The sequence below is a fragment of the Mirounga angustirostris genome, unplaced genomic scaffold, assembly GCF_029215605.1.
Source record: "Mirounga angustirostris isolate CCGP_5_RB_7025 unplaced genomic scaffold, mMirAng1.0.hap1 SCAF_8, whole genome shotgun sequence".
Taxonomy (NCBI): Eukaryota; Metazoa; Chordata; class Mammalia; order Carnivora; family Phocidae; genus Mirounga; species Mirounga angustirostris.
This window is the reverse complement of record NW_026991716.1, coordinates 14,075,588-14,100,003: the sequence shown is the minus strand read 5'-3', so window position 1 is coordinate 14,100,003 and position 24,416 is coordinate 14,075,588. Positions and strand designations below refer to the sequence as shown.

General features: G+C 38.0%; 1 protein-coding gene across 1 annotated transcript in view; it reads right to left on the bottom strand.

Annotated features, from left to right (window-relative positions):
* The window catches only part of RANBP9 (RAN binding protein 9), a 91,891-nt gene that overhangs the window by 54,540 nt on the left and 12,935 nt on the right, over window positions 1-24,416 (bottom strand). The window contains exon 2 of the mRNA XM_045866351.3: window positions 23,044-23,155. Within this exon, the coding sequence (XP_045722307.1) occupies window positions 23,044-23,155 (112 nt within the window). The remainder of the gene's footprint in view (window positions 1-23,043; window positions 23,156-24,416) is intronic.

The window sequence follows — 24,416 nt, the reverse complement described above, 5'->3', positions numbered from 1 at the left end:
AAGGAGTATTGTTATTCAGTGACACAAAGAAAAATCTATCAAGCCATGAAAAGACATGGAAGAATATCTTAAATGCATATTGCTAAGTGCAAAGAGGTCAGTTTGAAAGGCTACATACCATATGATTCCAATTATAACCTTCGAGAAAAGGTAAAATTACAGAGACAGAAAAAAGATCAGTGGTTGCCAGGAGTGTGGAGATGGAGGGTAGAAGGGGGAAGGATGAACAGGTGGAACTAGAGGGGATTTTTAGGGCAGCGAAACTATTCTGTACGACACTGCAATGGTGGATAGATGATACTATGCATTTGCCAAACCCCACAGAGCTGTACAATACAAAGAGTAAACCCTACTGTAATCTAAGAATCTTAGTTAATAATATCAATATTGGTTTATCAATTATAACAAATGTACATTAATGCAAGATGTTAATAGGAGAAACTGGGGGAGGGAGGGGTATAGAGTAATTCTCTGTACTATCTGCTTTAATTTTTCTGTAAATCTAAAACTGTCCTAAAAACCAAAGCCCACTATTTAGGGGGAAAAACACCATAAATAAATACAAAGGGCAAACAGGAGAAATATTCCAACATACATAATAAAGAATTATCCTTAATATATAGTATGCTTAAAAATATTGTGAAAAAAATGTTCACACAAAACCTGTTTGCAAATACTTACGGCAGCTGCACTCTTAATGACATATCAACAACACAAAGTCCTTCAACTGGTGAAGGGATGAATAAACTGTGGTACAACCTGACAATGGAATACTAACTCAGTAATGAAAAGCAATAAGCTACTGCTACAAGCATCAGTGTGGATTAATATCACATGTAATACCCGAAAAGAAGTCAGTCAGTCTCCAAGATTACATATGATACAATTCCATTCATATGCCATTTCTAAAAAATGAAAAAAGAAAACCACTGAGGGAGGAGAAAGGGTCAGTGGCTCTCAGGAGTTACCAGTGTAGAGAAGATTGCTGGTCATTCCCTGTTAGGGAAGAATGGGGAGGGATGAAATTGTTTTATATCATGATGGTGGTAGTGGCTTGGCTGCAGGACTCTGCCTTTGTCAAAACTCACAGAACTGTATAAAAAAACAAACAAAAAGTAAATTTTACTGTACATTACTTAAAATGCAGGGCTGTTTATATTATTTAAAAGCCAAGGCTGTCCGGCATCGGGCTCCCTGCTCAGCGGGGAGCCTGCTTCTCCCTCTCCCTCTGCTCCCCCTTCTTGTGCTCTCTCTTTCGCTGACAAATAAAATCTTAAAAAAAAAAAAAAAGCCAAGGCTAACCTATATGTGTAACAATAAAGGAAAGTAACAGATCACTTTATATGCATATATTAAAATGGGGAGCACTCGCGTCCCCCATCTCAAGAAGGCCCTCTAGCAGCGGCTAGAGGAAGAGACAGCCCCGCAACAGAGAAGCCAGCAAACTTCAGCAGGCCCTGCGAGAATCCCCAGTGCCTCAAACAAAACACATCTATGTGGTTATTATCAATGCTGCTATTAAAAAAAATGTAATAAAACGTAAAGATATCACACAATAATAGAGGAGGAAAGCATGTTAGGAAACAGTGTGTACTCTTCCTAGAAATGTAAAGTGACGATATTTTTTAAAGGCAAATACGACCCTTTTGAGTGAAATAATTCAACTTTTGGCAGCTTCAAAAAGACTGGTGAACTAGACATTTGTGTCATATAGGACTACAGTTAGATTTTAATTTAATTTAATCTTAAGATTTAATCTTAATTACAATAATTCATTTAACCAAGCCTTATTTGAAACTCAGAAGCAATTTTATCAATGTGACTTAACAGAAGTGTTCATGAATTTCAGAAATAAAGAAAATTTCACATTACACGACATGTTAGCTGTTCAGTAAGCATTATCTAGTGGGTATAATGGTAACCAATCAAATTCCTTGTTTGGTGCCTAATTTTAAAATTTCAAACTCTGAGTAGTTTCTTCTTGTTACTCTAGGTGCAAGAAGGATCTTTTTGTCTTACAAGACTTGAAAATTACTTAACACCTTTTGAAGTGAATGTCGTATTTCTGTCAGATGGCATGATGAATACAGTAGGACTCTTAAATTAAGAGCACCAAAAGAGAACTACTGCTTCAAGATACACTGGTGCACGTGTACCTATTTCTATATATAGAAATCTACGACACTTATCTGTAACCCACAAGCTACCGATCTTTTTTTTTTTTAAGATTTTATTTATTTGAAAGAGTGAGAGAGAACACAAGCAGGGGGGAGGAGCAGAGGGAGAGGGAGAAGCGGACTCCCCCACTGAGCAGGGAGCCCAACGTGGGGCTCGGTCCCAGGATCCTGGGATCATGACCTGAGCCGAAGGCAGACGCTTAACCCACTGAGCCACACAGGCGCTCCCCATAAGCTACCAATCTTAAGCCTGTGTAAAAGATATGAACATATATCCACTTCTTTATGTGAAAGAAAAAACATAACTACTTTCAACCGTTAAAAGTAAACTGCAGATATACACCCAATTGTTGACTGATAGAGTAGTGCTATAAAATTAAACCAAAAACATTTCATCAAAAGCTGCAGATGTTCTTGTGAAAATACTTCAATCAGGTTTTTAAAAGATGCGTATTTCAGGGTTAAAAAACAATCACTAATCAAGTCAGTTTAGAACTTACCAAAAAAGCAAACAAAAAGACAACAACTGTCTAGAGAGCTAAGGTTCTGAAAGATTATGAACACATCAGAAATTATGAGAAAAGAAACATATGAAACTTCACTTGACCATTAAACTAGTCACGCTTTTTACGGTCTGTATTTCATATGACGTCCTGAACATCTTAAAAAGTTTGCTGGCCAAGGACGTGGCCTGGAGCATCTCTCACATACAAACCAGCCAATCCCGAGTCCGCAGCCCCGGCTGACCTCTTATCTCACTTTCACACACACTATCATGCCAGTATTTCCCGTGACCGAAATCATCCCAGAGTCAGAGACCACCACAACAGCCCAAAGCCTTCCCAATTCCTTCAAACTGGCTCCTCCTAAACTGTTCAGTCTGGCCCTGCTTTGCCCTTCCCTTGGGAACCCCAAGAAAGGCTCTGACCTAGGCCTTTCCCTTACTCCTGTCTTCTGCCGTCTGACCAAAACCAGGTACACTTCCCCTGGGGCCCTTCGTGGCCGGTGGGGCCTCCCTCTCTAGGACCTGTGAGTATAATAAACGTCCTTCCAAGCCTTGTTCTTGTTTCCTCCTGCAGTTGTAACAACTTCACCGTACCACATCCAACATGTACATTCCTGGAACAGCCACTATTACCATACAAAAGTGATTCAAGAATATGAGTATCTAAAATATTACAAATTAAGTAATAATCAGTAGATGACTATCTGAGCTAACAGAATTAAGGTTAAATCTAGAAGTGAAGTAAAGGAAAATGGAAATAATTATCCACAATACTACTATTCAAACCTAGAGCATTTTGATTTCTTCTCTGTGATGCAAAACTTTGTTCCAGTTCCAATCCTCAACTGACAGCAAAGCAGCTACATCTCTCTTTCTTTATACAGTACTACCCTTCCCCCATTCCTCCTAAAGCAGAAGGATCCTGGAAAACAGAACAGGCTCTAATACTTGCCTCTGGAAAGTCCACAATAATATATATCAACCTCTGAGATGCATATTTCTCCCATTACCTCTAAAAGAGCTATAAAAATAAACAGTACGGGGGCGCCTGGGTGGTTCAGTTGGTTGAGCATCTGCCTCCGCCTCAGGTCAGGATCCCAGGGTCCTGGGATTGAGCCCCGTATCAGGCTCCCTGCTCAGCGGGGAGTCTGCTTCTCCCTCTCCCTCTGCCCCTAACCACCCACCCCCCACTCGAGCTCTCTCGCTCTAATAAACAAAATCTTTTTAAAAATAAATAAAAAATAAACAGTACCTTAAATTAAGGAGTGGCTACGGTTACGAAAACAGCCTTCAAGTACCTATTCATTTATCCTGCCTTTTAAATAATAATTAAGACAATAAAACTTGAAGATCCATGAAAGCAGAATACTAGTTCGAGTTTCTCCAATAACTCTTTGTCAAGGAATCACATTTGTAGTTAATTACAACAACAAATAAACATAACTTGGTTTCCTGACGTTTTAAAGTAGCCTGTTATAGTGTTAAACATAAAGGAAAATAATTTATCACATTTTATGTATAAAGAAATCCTTTCACCTCACAGGCACTAAATTGTGACTCTATTAATAAAGTGAAATATCTGGCTAACAAAATCAATTCTTTATATTGTACTCCATACTTTAAATTCTTACTTTTCAGCATGTCCCTGAAAAATTGATGAACAATAAACAGCGGCAATTCCAAATCATAAAAATAAGTTAATAAGAAATTGCTTCACATTTCTGGGGCACCTGGCTGGCTCACAGTTGGTAAAACATGCGACTTTTGATCTTGGGGTTCTGAGTCTGAGGCCCATGTTGGGTGTGGAGATTGCTTAAAAATAAAATCAAAAAAAAAAGAAATTGCTTCACATTTCAATTTTATAAACTTTGGGTACTATCCATCATACCAAGTAAGGTGTACCTACAAAACTATGCAGACTGCGGTATAATTTATTGATTTTTCAGCAATAACCTTTCTCTTCACAAGTGTTAGAACTTAAAATTTACATTGGATCTTTAAAACTTTTTAAAGAATTTATTTATTTGAGAGACAGAAAGCGAGAGCAAGAGCGGAGAGGGAGGGGCAGAGGGAACCCAATGAGGGACTTGATCCCAGGACCCTGGGATCATGACCTGAGCTGAAGGCAGATGCTTAACCAACTGAACCACTCAGGTGCCCCTCTTCAAGACTTTTTAATAGGAAGTCTCCAATTTATAATACAGATAAGTAGAATAATAGTGTTTTTACTTGCATCATATAAGAACTAGAAGAAAAAATTGTATGAGAAGTGAAGACAAAACAGAATGTAAGAGTGAACAGTCCCCATAGAAAAAGATGGAACAGAGAAAATTTTCTAAGTAAACAAAGAAGAAAAGTAAAAGGTTTTGTGAAGAAATGATATAGAAGTTAGGCAAAGAAGATCCAGCATATGACGTAATTAGAGTCCCCCAAAAAGAAACCTATGTAATGGAACAGAATACTGAAAATTATCATACAAGTAAACTTTCTGAAATAAAAGAAGACCTGAAATTATCATTTAAGGCCATATACAGAAGTTAACACCAAGATATATTCAGTACCAGCTCTTTAAAGAAAAATCTTTTGGCCATCCAAGTGAAAGACCAAATTTTTTTTTTTTTTTTTAAAGTAGGCTCCTACCCAGCATGGAGCCCAACGTGGGGCTTGAACTCACAACCCTGACATGAAGACCTGAGCTGAGAGCAAGAGTCAGATGCTTAACCAACTGAGCCACCCAAGTGCCCCAAGACCAATTTTCTTATAAGGAAAAAGAGATGGCATAAGACTTTAACAATGAATTTACTTCACATCCAAGTCTATGGAGCTCAAAAAAATATACGCCAGGGATTTTATATCCAGTCAAACCTTCAAATAAAATGGATGTATTGGTCACAAACAGTTATGAACCAGAAAGGACTTAAATAATATTGTTCCCACGAGCTCTTCCTGAGTTCTCGAGGAAAGAATGATCTTCAGATGACCAAAAAGACCAAAAAAAAAAAAAAAAAAAAAAAGAATGACCAAATAAAACCCTAAGAGAAGCTTTGGCCTAAGGCCTGGTATTAAACATACTGCATTTGTAACTAACACTAAATGATGAGGTAACAGAGTTGTGTATGCAAATACTATGTGCTTTTTACAACATGTAGACATAACAGAATAACAAAATGGGGGAGAGTTTACCAAAAAAAGAATCAACTACTGATACATTGGACTATCCACATGAATCTCAAATGCACCATGCTGACTGAAAAGAAAGCCTTACTCAGAGGGTTACATTTATGCATTCTGGTTTAAAAAAAAAAAAAATACAGGAATAGAGAACACATCAGTGGTTGCCAGGAGTTAGGAGTGGGAGGAGGATCTGATTATAAAGGGAGCAGTTAAGAGGGAATTTGGGGAGGTGAGGAAATAGTTCTGTTCTTGACTGTAAGCATTTGTCTCTAAGCATTGTCAAAACTCACAGAACTATATATCCCCTTCCCAAAAAGTGGATTTTACTGCAGGCGTATCAGTAAGAGATTTTTAAATGCCCCCCCCGCCCCGATACTAGGGAAGAGAGGGGAAATGAAGAGGTTACTAGCTGATTTCATTATGGCTCACAAAAGAGATGATCTTAAAAGGAGGGGACTATAAGTGTTAGTATAAAAGTAACTTTGTCAATGTAAAACTACACTAACCTTTCCCCCAAAAGAGAGCAATGAAAATAGACCACATCATAAAAAAAAAAAAATTCAAAAGTGACAAATATGTTTCAAGTTTCCTTTCACTCCTAGCTCCAGCTAACCACTTCCCCTATCTAGAAGCAACTACTGTCATCATATATTTGTGCTATCTGTTCAGAGTTTTCTGAAGTATATTTGGTTATACAGCTGACCTTGAACAACATGGGTTGGAACTGCACGATCCACTTAGACATGGATTTTTAATAATACAGTACTGTAGATGTATTTTCTGTTCCTTATGAATTTCTTAATTACATTTCCTTTTCTCTAGCTTACTTTACTGTATGAACACAACATATAGCACAGATATAAAATATGTGTTAATCAACTGTTTATGTTATCGGTAACAAATCTGGCCGACAGTAGGCTATTAGTAGTTAAGTTTCTGGGGAGTCAAAAGTTACACACAGAAAGCAGGGGTAGCAATACTTCTATCAGACAAAATAGACTTTAAAACAAAGACTGTAACAAAAGACAAACAGGTACTACATAATAAAAAAGGTATCAACCCAACAAGAGGATGTAACAATTTTAAGTATCTATGCATCCAACACTGGAACACCTAAATATATAGCAAATGTTAACCGATATAAAGGGAGAAATGGACAGTAAAACAATAGTAGGGGACTTTAACAACCGACTTACACCAATAGATAGATCACCCAGACGGAAAATCAATGTGAATGACACACTGACCAGATGGACTTAAATATATACAAAACATTCCATCCAAAAACAACAGAATACACATTCTTTTCAAGTGCACGTGGAACATTCTCCAGGAGAGATCACATGGTAGGCCACAAAAGAGTCTCAGTAAATTTAAGAATACTGAAATCTTATCATGCATCTTTTCTGACCACAGCAGTATGAAACTAGAAATCAATCACAAGAAAAACACTGGAAAATACACAAACATGTGGAGGCTAAACAGCATGCTACTATACAACCAATGGGTCAATGAAGAAATCAAAGAAGAAACCAAAAGTACATGGAGACACATGAAACGAAAATGGAAACACAAAAGACCGAAATCTCTGGGACACGGCAAAAGCAATTAAAAGAGGGAAATTTATAGGGATACTGGCCTACCTTAAGAAACCAAAAGAATCTCAAATAAATAATCTAGCCCTACATCCAAAGGAACTAGAAAAAGAACAAAGTCCAAAGTTAGTAAAAGGAAGGAAATAAGAAAGATCAGAAGAGCAGAAATAATGAAATAGAGACCAAAAATCAATAGAAAAGATCAAAGAAACCAAGAGCTGGTTCTCTGAAAGGAAAAACAGAATTGATAAACCTCTAGGTAGACTCATCAAGAGGGAGGAATCAAATAAAACCAGAAATGAGAGAGAAATAAATAACAATTGACACTGCAGAAATATAAAGACTACTGCAGGGGCGCCTGCGTGGCTCAGTCGGTTAAACGTCTGACTGCAGATTTCAGCTCAAGGTCATGATCTCAGGGTCCTGGGACAGAGCGCCACATCAGGATCCGCACTTGGCGTGGAGTCCGCTTGAGAGTCTGTCTCTCCCTCTCCCCCTCCCCACACTTGTACACACGCTCTCTCTAAATAAATAAATAAAATCTTTAAGAAAAAAAAAAAAAGACTACTGCAAAAAAAAAAAAAAATGCCAATAATTCGGACAACCTAGAAAAAAACAGATAAATTCCTAGAAACATACAATCTTCCAAAAACTGCATCAGGAAGAAACAGAAACTCTGAACAGACTGATTACTGGTAACAAAACTGAATCAGTAATCACAAAACCTTCAACAAACCAAAGTCCAAGACCAGACGGATTCACAGGTAAATTCTACAAAACATTTAAAGTTAATCCTTATTTTGCTCAAACTACTCCAAAAAAATAGAAGAAGAAGGTAAGCTTCCAAACACATTCTACAAGTACAAGGTCAGTATCAAAACCAGAAAAGGCACTACAAAAAAAGAGAACTACAGGCCAATAACCCTGATGAACATATATGCAAATTTCCTCAACAAAATATTAGCAAACCACATTCAACAACATTAAAGGATCATTCACCATGATCAAGCCGGCTTTGTTCCAGGGATGCAACAAAGATGGCTCAGTATACACAAATCAATCCGTATGATACACATTAACAAAGGAAAGGATACAAATCATATGATCATCTCAATAGAAGCAGAAAAGGCACCTGACATAATTCAACATCCATTAATGATAAAAACTCTCAAAAAAGTGGGTTTAGAGGGAACATAACTCAACATATAAAGACAGTATATGAAAACCCACAACTGGGGTGCCTGGGTGAGTTGTGTAAGTTCCTTATATATTGGTTGAGCCTCTGCCTTTGGCTTAGGTCATGATCTCCCAGTCCTGGGATCGAGCCCGGCATTGGGCTGCTTCTCCCTCTCCCTCTGCCCCTCCTCCCTGCTTGTGCGCTCTCCCTTACTCTATCTGAAATAAATAAAGTCTTAAAAAGAAACAAAACACACAAAAAAAACCAAACACCCACAACTAACATCATATTCAATGGTGACAACTGAGAACTTTTCCTCTAAGATCAGGATAAGACAAGGATGACCACTCTAGCCACTTTTATTCAATATAGTCCCAGAAGTCCTAGTCAAAGCAATCAGAAAGAAAAAAAACAGAAGACATCCAAATTGGTAAGAAAGAAGTTATACTGTCACTATGTGCAGATGGTGTAATACTATACATAGAAAACCCTAAAAATTCCACCAAGAACTATTAGAATAAATGAATTTGGTAAAGTTGCCGGATACAAAATTAACATACAGAAATTGGTTGTGTTTCTATATACTAATAACAAAGTAACAGAAAGAGAACTAAGAAAACAATTCCAATTCCAATTACATCAAAAAATAAAATACCTAGGAGTAAACTTAACCAAGAAAGTGAAAGACCTGTACTCTTGAAAAACTATAAAACACTGGAAAACTATGTCATGCTCGTGGACTGGAAGAATTAATACTGTTAAAATGTCCATACTACCTAAAGCAATCTACAGATTCAATGTAATCCCTATCAAAACACCAACAGCATTTTTCACAGAAGTAGAACAATACTAAAATTTGTATGGAACCACAAAAGACCCTGAATAGTTCTCAAAGCAATCTTGAAAGAACAAAGCTGGAGATATCATAATCCCAGATTACAAAATATACTACAAAAGATAGTAATCGAAACAGTATGGTGGCACAAAAATAAACACGCAGATCAGTGAAACAGAACACAAGGTTCAGAAATAAACCTACACTTCTATGGACAATTAATCTATGACAAAGGAGGCAAGGATATACAATGGGGGAAAGATAGTCTCTTCAATAAATGGTGCTGGGGAAACTGGACAGCTACATGCAAAAGAATGAAAGTGGACCACTTTCTAATACCAAACACAAAAACTCAAACTGGATTAAAGACCTAAATGCAAGACCTGAAACCATAAAACTCCTAGAAGAAAACATAGGCAGGAATCCCTGACACTGGCCTTAGCAACATTTTTCAAGACAGGTCCTCAGACAAGGGAAACTAACAAAACAAACAAATTTATTGGGACTACACTAAAATAAAAAGTCTTTGCATAGTAAAAAAAAAGAAAAAAAAAATCAACAAAAGGGCAACCTACTGAGTGGTAGAAATTATTTGCAAATGATGTATCTGGTAAGTGGTTAATATTCAAAATAAATATATAAGGAACTTATACAACTCAACACAGGGCAAAATAATAATCCAATTCAAATCGAGCAGAGGACCAAAATTATACACGGATTTCAACTGCACAGAGGATTTTAACACCCCTTGTACCCCGTACTGCTCAAGGGTCAAATGTATTTTCAGAAGAAATAAAGGAAAGATAAACCAAGAACTAATAAAAAATAATTACCTGCAGGAATGGGGAAGGTCACCCGGGTAAAATGAAACTTCTACACAGTTTTAATTTTGGAACAATGCAAATGTTTAAATGTTTTACATAATTACAGAAAACAAAAAGAAAAAAAGAAATCCCTAAAAACCTAAGAAATTTAAATAAATGAAACTAGTATGTCAAGTTAGTTGTAGAAACACAAAAGAATTACTTCAAGGGACCTTAAAACTCAGTATTTTGAGCATCTATCCCTAGTAGGATATATTCTAAAGACACACACACAAAAAAAACTACAAAGAAATCATATAGTAATCAATATTCTTTTTAGCAATAATATTAGTATTTTAATTTAGAAATATATAGTTACGTTCCAATAGAAAACAAATGAAAAATTATGTCAATAACATTAGAAACAAAAGATTTTCAGATTAAGAAAAAAGAGATACAACAGTAAAATTAGAGAATTAAAGTAAAACTGATTTGAAAACTCTGCAATTTACTTTGAAATGCATTTAAAAAGAAGATGGACAGACATGTTTGTGATAAAGCAAATACAGCAAAATTCTGACTCTAAAATCTAAACGGTGGGTATATGGGTGTTCACTGTGTTAACTCTTTTGTATGTCTGAGATGTTGGGGAGGAAAACTGCTTAGAATCTGCACTGTCGGGGCGCCTGGGGGGCTCAGCTGGTTGAGCAGCCAACTCCTGATTTCGGTTCAGGGCATGATCTCAGGGTCCTGGGATCGAGCCCCTCATGAGGCTCCATGCTCAGCCGGGAGTCTGCTTAAGGGTTCTCTCTCTCCCCTTTCTCCCTCTGCCTCTCCCCTCACTCTCTCTCTCAAATAAGTAAATCTTAAAAAGAAAAAGGAAAAAAAAAGGAAAAAAAAAAAGGACTCTGTATTGTCTAAATCACAAAGAGAGAAACACTAGGATGAAGCTCAACTTTTAACCAGCCTGTGCTTCCATCCAAGAACAATTACTCCTCTGTAATCATTGTAAATGTTTTGACCACTCCTCCTGAAAAACCTATCCAAATTGCCGGATGATCAACAAAGAGTCAAAAGGTCTAGGACCTACAGACCATTTCTCCTTATTCTGAAATGCTCGATTTCACCTAAATAATTCCAGCAGTCAGCAAACAGCAAGCACTCCATTTATCTGAGATAAACACAGACTGGTTACAAACTGGTTTTCTGGTTCTGAAAAAGTAAAACATGACTTCAAGTAACATACTCCTTATGACAAAGCTATACAGCCTTATAGTTATATATTGAAAGATTATGGGTATTTTCAAGACATTATTAAAAAGAGATTTTCTCTCTGAATTTTTCATTAAATTCATCCTAAGGTAAAAGTATAGGTAGTGGCACACGTGAGAATAATATGTTTTATTATTCAAATACATCTTAGGTCTATTATTTTTTCTTAGGGTGATGTTAAAATTTGAATAGAGAAAAGAAAGTCCTGGGAGAATATACCACAAACTGTCAATTGCAGTTTAGTATATATGGGTGGTAGGACTGCAGATCCTTTTTAAAATACTTATGCTTTTTTCTGCTTCACAGGATTTGTCTGACTTCTCCTTTTGCATCAAGAATGCATTACCTCATAACTACAAAAAAGGCTCTTAAAAAAATCCATATGCAGGGACGCCTGAGTGGCTCAGTCGTTAAGCATCTGCCTTCAGCTCAGGTCATGATCCCAGGGTCCTGGGATCGAGCCCCACATTGGGCTCCCTGCTCCACGGGAACCCTGCTTTCCCTCTCCCACTCCCCCTGCTTGTGTTCCCTCTCTCTCTGTGTCTCTGTCAAATGAACAAAATCTTTAAAAAAAAAAAAAAAATCCATATGCATTTGCTGGGTATAAGATAACTGATGGGAGTAGGGGGTGGGGTAAGGATGATTTGAGATTAACTACACTGAAGATAACCAACTCAAGAATAATTTGAGAAACACGATGGTGATATATTTCTAGGTCACTTTTCCCATATTCACCGGGTATTTGGTTAAATAACACTTTGCTCACCATCACAAACAGTTCCCATCATCTTTGGTTGTTTCAAAAGGCAGGGAAAAGAAGTATTCAAATCACTCCATCAATACCAACTCCCTAACACACACTGTACAAGGCACAGAGCTGGAGGGCTGGGGGGGGCTACAGAAGAAAAGACGTTATATCCCCGTCTCCCTCCACTCAGTCGAGAGATTCCTTCAGCACCGATTGCTGCCCAGCATTGCTCTACACACTGAAAATACACTAGTGAACCAGAGAGACCAAAAATCCCTTCTGCTTCGCTTCACGTAAATTGTCTTTTGGTATTAAACCCAAACTGGCATCTCTAGCAATTCCAGCTCAGAGATCCTCTTCTTAACAAATAATCCAATCAAGAAATGGGCAGAAGACATAGACATTTTTCCAAAGAAGACATCCAAATAGCCAATAAATACATGAAAAAGTGCTCAACATCGCTCGGCATCAGGGAAATCCAAATCAAAACCTCAATGAGATATCACCTCACACCAGTCAGAATGGCTAAAATTAACAAGTCAGGAAACGACAGATGTTGGCGAGGATGCAGAGAAAGGGGAACCCTCCTACACTGTTGGTGGGAATGCAAGCTGGTGCAGCCACTCTGGAAAACAGTATGGAGGTTCCTCAAAAAGTTGAAAATAGAGCTACCCTACGACCCAGCAATTGTTACTACTGGGTATTTACCCCAAAGATACAAATGTAATGATCTGAAGGGCTACGGGCACCCCAATGTTTACAGGAGCAATGTCCACAATAGCCAAACTATGGAAAGAGCCAAGATGTCCATCAACAGATGAATGGATAAAGAAGATGTGGTACATATTTACAATGGAATATTATGCAGCCATAAAACAAAACAAAACAAAACAAAAAAACCCCCGAAATCTTGCCATTTCCAAGAATGTGGATGGAACTAGAGGGTATTATGCTAAGTGAAATAAGTCAATCAGAGAAATACATATATCATATGACCTCACTGATATGAGGAATTCTTAATCTCAGGAAACAAACTGAGGGTTGTGGAGTGCTGGGGGGTAGGAGGGATGGAGTGGCTGGGTGATGGACATTGGGGAGGGTAAGTACTATGGTGAGCGCTGTGAATTGTGTAAGACTGATGAATCACAGACCTGTACCTCTGAAATAAATAATACATTATATGTTAAAAAAAAAAAAAAAAAAAAGAAGAAGATAGTAGGAAGGGAAAAAGGAAGGGGGCGAGTCAGAGGGGGAGATGAACCATGAGAGACTATGGACTCTGAGAAACAAACTGAGGGTTCTAGAGGGGCGGGGGGTTGGGGGGATGGGTTAGCCTGGTAATGGGTATTAAGGAGGGCACATATTGAATGGAGCACTGGGTGTTATACGCAAACAATGAATCATGGAACACTACATCAAAAACTAATGATGTAATGTATGGTGATTAACATAACATAATAAAGTAAAATGAAAAAAAAAAAAGAAATCCTCTTCTTAAACCTCACTCAAGACAGCAATAAGTTCATCTCTCCATTTTGTCTTGAGTTTATCAGCTCCTTACTGAGTTCATTTCATTACCCAGCCTGAACTAAAACTGGCCATTTCCATATTCCCTTGCCAGTAACCTCAATCTATAACTGTTCTTCTAATTTACCTAACCTCTCAGTTCCCATCCTTCACCAATCACACAATTCAGCTTTCCTCCCTCATCAGCTGAGTACACAGAGAAAAATGATATTACCTATGTGAACTGCTGTCACAACAAATTCCGGGTTTTAAATTTCATAGTTCCTCAATACTTTTACTTTTCTGATCAGTGAATGTTTACTAAGTACTTATGTAGAGGGACAACACAGATTAAGCTGTGAAAAGTCTGTGCTCTCATGGAGCTGACATTCTCACAGGGAAGACAGACCTTAAATAAATAACTATGAACACGACAAGATGCTAGGAAGGGGCAGTACAAGGGGCCATAAGAACAGCTAAGAGGAGCCTAACCTAGCTGGGAGGAAGAAAGGTTGTCAAGGAAGGCTTCCCGAAGTAGAGATATTTATGTTCCAGTCAATTCCACACTCCAGCCCATATTCCTAATTTATTTAAAATCCCCAACTCCACTCCCTTAGCAAAGGAATTCACCTCCTCAATCCTTCTTCGGACTCACTAGTGACTCCTCATCAACTGACTCATACAACCAAGTTTCTCCCACCCAGAAGGAAGTTGGGCTCATCTTTCTGGAGAGCAAGTTGGCCACTGTATCGCAAGTCTTAAAAATGTGCTTATCTTTTCCTTTGAGAGGATAATTCTACTTCAAGAAATCTTTCCCAAGGAAACAGAGAAAGATTTCATGCATAAAAATTATTTGTATTGTGAAAGGAGTTTACTTAAATAACAATAAAATAGCTATGGATGTGCCTTAATATAGGTATGACAAAATATGTTGCAGCCAAAAAGTAAAGGAAAAAGAAAAAAGATGTTTGGGGCTTTTAATCTTATAGGAAAATGCTTATAACTATGCAAGAAATATGTAATGATAAGTACATATATCAATAATAAAACAATGCAAAAACCAGTAAGTAGAGAATAATTACATTTAAAATATAAAAAAGTACATCTATAAAAACTGGAAGGAAACAAGTTGAATTACTAGTAGCAATTATATAAGATTATAATTTTCCTCGTATTTTTTTCTGTACTCTGAATTTTTCAATTAGCAGCATATTATTTTGTTGAATGGATAGAGAATTATTGTTTCCCACAATAGCAATACAGCTGTGCGGTCGCTAGCTCCACCGTTTCCATTCTTCACCTCTGTATCTGACATACCACGCCGGCTTCCACCCCAACTTCAAGGTAATCGCTATAACAAGGATTAACAGTATCCTAAGTGACAAACAAGTGGACACTTAAGTTCTTTTTACTGACTTCCTTGGCTTCTGACACAACACACTCTCCAACCTCCCTTCTCTCGGACCATTCCTGCTTAGAATCTTCAGCTAGATATTTTTCCTCCTATGTATCCAATAAATATGGCGTTTCAAGTGTCTGTCCTAGGCATTTCTTTATGCTACATACTTGGGTGACTGATCACATCGATCCCTATGGCTTTAACAACTCCCATTCTGATGACTCCAAAATCCACCTATAGCTCTGCTCTCTCTCCAAAAACCCAATGCTTTACTATTAATCATCTGGATGTCCCAGAGCAATTCAAACATTGTTCCCCTCATCTGCAACTTCAAAGTCCCACTTCCCTCCAGTATTTTTTATTTTGTTTAGTCTCCAGAGACCTGGAGGTTATCCTTAAGTCTTTCTCTCTCAACAGCCACCCTCGCCACTTCCACCTCCCAATTAAGGTAGGGTTTTTTTTTTTTCTTTCATGTCCTAAATAGCTATCACAGTTCCTCACCTACTCTTCTACACAGATTAAGCCCTCAATTTAAAATCATAATAGCCCACTGGTCCTCTTGATGTCTGTCTCAGACCTCTTATTTTCTGTATTACCATCAGAATAACCTCTGTAAAATGCAAATCCAAGCATTATCACATTCCCTTGCTTAAAACTAGCACCTTAAAGACAAAGGACAATGCCCATTAGTATCAGAAGTCCCTTCACAATCATATATACACATAATCCTCCCACAAAACATAGTGCAGGCAGACCCAATATTTGAATCTCCATCTGTCTAATCCCAAAGTCCTTCACTATATTTCTTGGCAAAAGTAATCAGCTTCTAAAACAGCTATTCATCTTTAAAAACTGCTCATAGACGATCTCTGGGGGATCTTTAGGAAATTAGTCTAAGGAAGGTAAATGAGGGCTAAAGGACAGGGAAGTGAGAGACTCAGCTTTAACTTTCTTTTTCCATAACTATCAGCAAGCTTTCTATGGAGGCTTCCCATGTCATCTTCCAATACAGTTGGTCACTTGATCATACTTTTCCAGTTTGTTAATATATCTATTATTATATATATATATGTATATATATATAAACATTATATATATTTAGTAACTTATTGACATGTCCATGTCCCTTCTTACCTGAGAACTTCTGGAGGGCAGGGACCCTGTCTCAGCCAATCTGTCCTTATAAATCTTAGGTTCCTAGCACATAATAGGTACCCAACAAATTAAACCACCATCTCTTCCTCTATGATTTTTTTAAATCTCTATCACAGTCCATCCCTAGGCACCAGCCTCATAACCCAAATCTTATCTCTAGTCATCTTTCACGTTGCCATCATACACCATATCCAATGCCCCCTACCGCTGCCCCAGTCAGTACTTTCTAAAACAGCTATCCTATCACTGCCCTAACTAAAAAGACTGAAGGCGCTCTATTCCCTATAGAGCATTCCACCTTAGAACTACCATCAGTGCTCTCTCTAGACTCTATTTCCACTCTCACTTCTGAAAACTCTTCACTATAATCCCTCAAGTCTCCAATAATATTGAGCCACAGACCTCGGCCAAAGACATCATAGAGTTCCACTCCTCCCCTGAGACTATTTCCACCACTATCACAGTCTGGAATATTTTCCCCCAGAAGAGCTTCTCAAATTCTTACTCAGTTTGTTAGGACTATCAATACTACCTTCCTTTATAAATCTGCTTCCTTGAGCTAGAATTAAATCACTATCCCCTCCATCTCCCATATACTCACTTGTTCTTAAGGTGATGAGTACATCTTAATTCAGAGTTATTCGTTTAAGTCTGCTCCTTGCCCTGCCCCACTGTACCCTCCAATGAATTTGACATTCCTTGCAGGCAAGGACCCACATTTAGTTCACTTGATGCATTTATTGAGTTTCTACCAAGTGTCAGGTCCTCTACTGGGAAGAATGGATAAGACAGAGATGAATAAAGTAATTTCGTATTTATATTCAGCTGGTGACAATGCCTGACACATCATACGTGTTTGATACATATTTGCTAAGTTAATAAATACATTGCTTACTTGATGCCTTTGTTCATTTTTTCCATTCCTTTGTTCACTGTGTTTCCATTTGCTGCTTATCTCCCATCAAAACCAGAAGGAAAGACCTTTTTTAAAGCCTTTTAAAACTAAACAGGAAGAGGGGCCTTTATTTCTCTTCCACTCCCCCAAGAAAGAATCCAGCAAGTCAGCAAGCACAGAAGGAACACTCTTAAGGACTGCACTTTATTATCAGCAGCAGAATTCAGGAAGAGAACACAGAGACTGGATTACTTGCTGGTTTCTCTTGAATCACTGGCAGAGTGGCATCAATATTTTGCTTGAAAAGCTAAAAGTAGCATACTCATAATAAATGATAACTCTAAAAATATTCAGATAAAAAATTTATCACCTCTCACATTTAAAATTAATTGTATCTTCACTGCTTGTGTTAGTATGTATAATTTAAAACTTGAACAAAATTCCTGCACTGAAAGTAGATTCATGAGACACAGACTGTTTTCAGAAATCCATCTTGATGGTCAACAATCATTAATAAGAACACAAAAATATATAGCCTTTAAATATGTCTCCTAGGGCGCCTGGGTGGCTCAGTTGGTTAAGCAACTGCCTTCAGCTCAGGTCGTGATCCTGGAGTCCCAGGATCAAGTCCCACATCGGGCTCCCCGCTCAGTGGGGAGTCTGCTTCTCCCTCTGATCCTCTCCCCTCTCATGCTCTCTCTCACTCTCTAATAAATAAAATCTTTAAAAAATAAATAAATAAATAAATAAATAAATAAATAAATAAATAAATAAATATGTCTCCTAAAAAAGGTTATGCAGACAAGGTGATAGATAGATGATTTAACTTTTTGTTATGGAACACACTAGAATTTATTTTTAAATTAATTATAAAACTTAGGCTATTGTGGCCCAATAAATAAGCTTATTTTCCTGAACATAAACAAAATTATGTTTCATTTAAATCAAAATCCAAGGCAAAACCCAAAATATACTATTTCTTTCACTCACTGAAAAGAACTTCCTTCAAGCCTTATTTCTTAGGCAATAAGGTACAAATAACAATTAAGAATAGTCATATTTTTAATTTTCCAAGGCAGACCCAGAAATAATGCCTATCACAGATAAATTAAGAGGTAATTCATACTCAACTCCCGCTATGTCATGAGGAAACTTGCTGCATTGACCAATTTATCTTAAACCAAGTTCTTGGACCTAAATATTTATTTACCTGCTCCAGTCCTGGATAAACACACTGTTTTAAAAAAAAGTTAAATTTCAGGGTGCCTGGGTGGCTCAGTCGGTTAAGCATCTGCCTTCGGCTTACATCATGATCCCAGGGTCCTGGGATCGAGTCCCATGTTGGGCTCGCTGCTCAGCGGGAGCCTGCTTCTCCCTCTGCCTGCCACTCTCCCTGCTTGTGCTCTCTCTCTCTCTCTCTCTCACTCTCAAATAAATAAAATCTTAAAAAAAAAATTAATTAAATTTCAAATTGAGTATAATCAAACTCTCAGATGAGCACCTATCACTGCAAATGAAGAGTGACTAACAGCTGCTCTTTCTGGTCCATTCTTTAAAAAGACGTTGGGATTTTAGGAACAATTTTTAGTTCTCTTGATACAGTTAAATACATCTCCAGAAAGACATTACTTGCCCAAAATTAGCAATATGACTTGCTTTTCTTCCATAAATGAATCACGTTTCCCTTTCAAAAGCATGGGGTTAGACCTAGGACTTTGTTGAGAAAGTGTACCAGAAGGATAAATAAGATCTGCCAAAGATACAACAGTTTTCTCCAAGAATACATAGGAGGTAAGTACGGTTTCTCATTCATTCATTTATTCATTCATATGAATGCTAGCTATCAATTAAGTACTGGAGTTACAGAAACATAAAATAGTCCCTTACCCTTGATTCTGCAGTTTATACCACCAGTAGGCAGACAATTGAAACATACAGATATTATAATTACAGTCTGGCCAAAATGTAAAGGAAGCGTATTAAAGGCATAATCCTATTTAGGGGAGGAGAAAGTGCCACCAAAAAGGTATCTTTAAACTAGGGTTGAAGAGTAATTAGTTAATCTGGGAAAATGGTAAAGGGACAAGAGAAGGTGAATTTAAGAAGGAAGGAAAGAGCCTGCAGACAGAACTAGAAATATGAGAAAGCATGTACAGTCAGAGAAGTACCCACAGTACTTGATGGTACTCCACTGCTATCTAGCCAATGCGTTTTTCACAGATAGCCGGTTCTGATTAAAAACAGATCCTTGGGAGTATGTTCTAACTTAAAAAGTTTGTTCCACATCTCTCTTTGGGGTCACTTTATGTTGATTCAACTCTGTTTAGCATCCTACTTTCTATTTTCTGGGGCTTATTTCTTCAAGCCTAAGCATGCATCCAAGTGGAAATGGAGATTAACTGGATGCCCCAGTTAGAGCTTCCACCGCTCAGGAAGGAGATGAGGTGTAAGGACCTTGAATTTAAGTGGAGTAAATGACAAAATGAAAACTGCCCTATGAAATATTCCATTCAATTTAGCTGTCAAATTCAGTATTTTTAAGTATATCTGTATGTCACTTCTTAACCACTTCCACAGCTGTTGACAAACGATTAATTTAAAACCAAAATAAAGGGGGGCCTGGGTGGCTCAGTCGATTAAGCATCTGCCTTCAGCTCAGGTCATAATCTCAGGGTCCTGGGATCGAGCCCCGCATTGGGCTCTATGCTCAGGGTGGAGTCTACTTCTCCCTCTCCCTCTGAGCCCCCCCACCCCCCGCTGATGCTCTCTCTCAAATAAGTAAATCTTAAAAAAAAAATCAAAATAAAGGAATTACTGAGTTTGTTAAAAAGGGGAGGGCAGATAGGAATTAAAGATTCTTTAACATCATTCGTCATTAAGGAAATATAAATTAGAACCACAACAAGAAACCACTAAGATACCTATTATGATAGCTAAAAATTTTAAACAAAAAAACCTGACAATTCCAAGCGCTACTGAGGAGGCAAAGCAACAGGAACTTTCATACACAGCTGGTGGGAATGCAAACTAGTAGAGTGGCTCTGCAGAACAATTTGGCAGTTTCTTATAAAGTTAAAAATGCACTTAACACACGATCCAGCAATCCCACTCCTAGATATTTACCCAACTGAAGTGAAAACTCAAGTTTACACAAAAACCTGTACGTAAATGTTTATAGTGGCTAAATTCCTAATTGCCAAAGACTGGAAACCACCCAGATGTCCCTCAACTGAAGAGTGGATAAGCAAACTGTGGTTGGCTCACCCATACAATCAGCAATAAAAAGGACGGATCTACCAATATATGCAACAACAGGGATGAATCTCAAATGTATCACACTAAGTAAAAGATGCCAAAATTAGAAGACTGCATACTATGATTCCATTTATATGCCATTCTAGAAACAGCAAAACTCTAGAGACAATCAATGGCTGTCATTGAGAGATGGGGAAGAATCGTCCACAAAGGGGTATAAAGGAATTTTGGGGGGTGATGGAACTGTTTTATCACGGGATCCTTGAACAATGGGTGGTGCTGGGACACCGATCACCCACCCCCCACCCCTGCCACCACATAAGCTGAAAATCCTAACTTTTGCTGTTCCAAAAACTTAACTATTAATAGCCTGATGTTGACTGGAAGCCCTACCAGTACCATAAACAGTTAATGCGTATTTTGTATGTGGTATGTATTATACGCTGTATTCTTACAATAAAGCTGGAAAAAAGGAAATGTTATTAAGAAAATCATACGGAACAGAAAATATATTTCCAGGGCTGTACTGTAATTATAAAAAATGTCTACATATAAAGTAGACCCGTGCAGATCAAACTTGTATCATTCAAAGACCAACTGTATCTTGATTGTGGTGGCGCTGACATGACTATACACATCTGTCAAAACTCACAGACCTGCACACTAAAAATGATACAGTTTACAATATGGAAAAATCACCTAATCTTAAAAATGAAAGGAAAAAAGATGAATGAGGGATCCTGGCAACAAAGAGATGAGACTGAAAAGTTACAAAGCAGTTAGTCACATCACATTGGACCCTGCTGAGAAGTGTAAGATTGCAGCCTCAAAGCAACAGGTGTACCAAATGATCTCAAGATAGGGACACACGGAGTCAGCTGTGTTCGAAAGACCACTGACAACAGTTGCAGACTGAAGTAAGCGTAAAACAGGGAGCAACCGACCACCCAGGTAATCTAGGGGATAAATTAGCAAACCTAAGGCGGAGGACGTAGAGATGGACACGGTAAGTTAGAGATAGGAAGTTCCCAAGTTTCTAGCAATAGTGAAACCACTAACCAAGCTGGTGCTGAGAAAAAGACTTAAAACAAGCTACACTGAAATACCCATGGGACACTCAAATGCAAACATCGGGTTTGATGTATGGGTCTAGAGCTCGAGGGAATAACTGGAGATGCAGCTTTAGATTTGACACTCATCAGGGTGTTTGCAGCCATGAAAACAGAAGGTCAAGATCATGCAAAGACAGAACACGTAGGGTGAAAAGGTGAAGAGAACCCGGGGAATCATCGTGAGCAACACCAGCATGAACGAGGTTGACGGTATAATTTTAAGTATAAAAAGAACTGGCTGAGTACGCATGCCGCAGTAGAGTTAAAAATGGTTACAATCGTGTGCCTATTTCAATCTAGGGTCTCTCAACCACTTTATGCTTGTCTTCTCTGATTTTATCTTTGGCTTGATCACCCTGGGAAAACTGAGGCAGTTCAGTAAAAAGTTATCAATGAATTCCAAGGTTGCATTTTCTACCTTCCATAGTGTTGAGAATGAAAATATTCAGCAAATAAAGTAGGAGGAATAATCTACTAAATATACTTATTTTGTCAGTTAAACATAGAAGAAGCACTAACAGGTTAAGTGATTCACTTCAAATACAGGTCAACTTAATAACTCTACTCAATTGGGCCAACTCACCCAGTAAGTTTATCTTGGGAGTTGGACTAATGACTCTATGGATGCTTTAAAGGATCTCTGATACCACAATGAAGTTATCAGAAAATACCACAGGATAGATCTAATGATTCTAGGTAATCAGCTCTTAACCAGAGATATGCACCAAAATTTTTGGTGAAGCTTACTCAAGGATGCCTATCTTGCCCAAGCTCTGCTTCTGAAAATAGTGACTTAGGAACTTTTAGGGTAAGGCCCAAACTACTATCTTTGTAATAGTCCCTTAAGTGATTCTGACGGTACACACACATACTACACACTGATCCCAAGCTGAAAAGCAATGCTATAAAAGTTGGTTCCAGGATCTACATGGAATTCCCATTTGGAAGCTTTTATTTATACCACATCCTAATCCCTGGGAATCACCTCCAATTGAGAGCATACAAACATATTTCCCTGATCTAAACCCAAAGTCTAAGTCCCAACCCCTGTGAAACACGTATGAATCCCCTTTTGGCCTTGGTTAACTAGCTCTGAGAAGATTGAAGTTCTCAGCAGAATTCAGAAAAGGGCAGTGTAAGACAAGGCATGGAAAATGAGTCACTGTCTCTCTGTTGTTTAATTCCAATTCTCCAATTTCATGACAAACGGACCAGAAAAACTTGGTTATTTCACCAACTCAAGTATTAGCTTCAACCAGTATTTAAGCAGAACTATATCCAACCTGCTACAGCATTAATATTCAGGTCCTACTTTACCAATTACCAGTATTTCCGAGATTCCCATTTTCCTATTACATCATAAATATGATAAATCAAGACAAAAATAATTACCCAAGGACTGCAAGCAATTTATCCCACCAAAATGTACACTTACCCGTCTCTTCCCTTACTGACAATTTTTACTTCAAAATAATAAATCCCACAGGCTGCTGGTATTGGATGCGTGGCGCGAACGGACGCTGCATCTTTTGGGGTTTTGCCATGACCTGCATATGAAACAGGAAGGGGAAAAAAAATCAGATGAGATATTCAACGAAAATCTGAAACAATTCAGGAAGAAATACAGTTTTCAGAATGATATACAGGCATTTCTGCTCCCACCAGTACCTACAGACCTAATGAAACATCTGTCATCACGGTCCAGGAGGCAAAGCAGCCCAGGGTCAGTCATGGGACTCTTGACACTATTACTAGGTTTAACAGACTTTCAGAATCTGAACCCACTGAACCCACCAAACTAAATATTTTAGGGTAGACTATATTTTTAAGAGAAAAAAGGATGCATTTGAAGCCCATGATGAAAATATGATCTTAAATTTTATTAGATCCAAATATGCTTGTAATTTATATTATTCCCAAGCAATATTCTTTTGTCAAATGGCCAATTTTTTAAACCAGAAGCATCTTATATATGGGTGTATGTGTATATAAAATATAGGGTATATTTTTATGTGAAATTTTGTATTAGATTGAATTGGCAAAGCAGCTTTCTTACTTTAAGAATTTTCAAGTTTGGGTGGCTCAGTCAGTTAAGCATCTGCCTTCAGCTCAGGTCATGATCCCGGGGTCCTGGGATTGAGCCCTGCATTGAGCTCCCTGCTCTGCGGGGAGTCTGGTCTGCTTATCTCTCTCCCTCAGTCCCACCCCCCCGCCCCCACTCATGCTCTCTCTCTCCCTCTCAAATAAATCTTTATTTTTTTAAAGATTTTTTTTAATTTTTGACAGAGAGAGAGTGTACAAGCAGGGGAAGCAGCAGGCAGAGGGAGAGGGAGAAGGAGACTCCCTGATGTGGGGCTCGATCCCGGATCATGACCTGAGCTGAAGGCAGACGCTTAACCATCTGAGCCACCCAGGTGCCCCTTAAAATAAATTTTTTAAAAATCTTAAAAAAAAAAAAGAAAACGAATTTTCAAGTTTGTTCTTGGACATATTCTTATCAATTCTATACAAAGGCTGATCCAAAAAATTTCTTTGGTCAGTTACAGCCTACTAAGAAATATATCTAATCTCTAGTTTTATTTTCTTTCTCTGTTTTTTAAGAAAGGAATGTATCATCATACCACTCCTGAAATCTTTAGGGAATCTTGTTAGTTAGACAATGGCTTTTAAACTTTTTAAAATGGCTATTCCTCAATTCTAATCCTGGAGGGATTTCCTTTGCTCACAGTCACCGCCCCTGTCCCTCACCCAAGACACAAATTAGCCTGAAAGCTAGCATGTGAGCAACAGAAAATATGCCCATAAAAC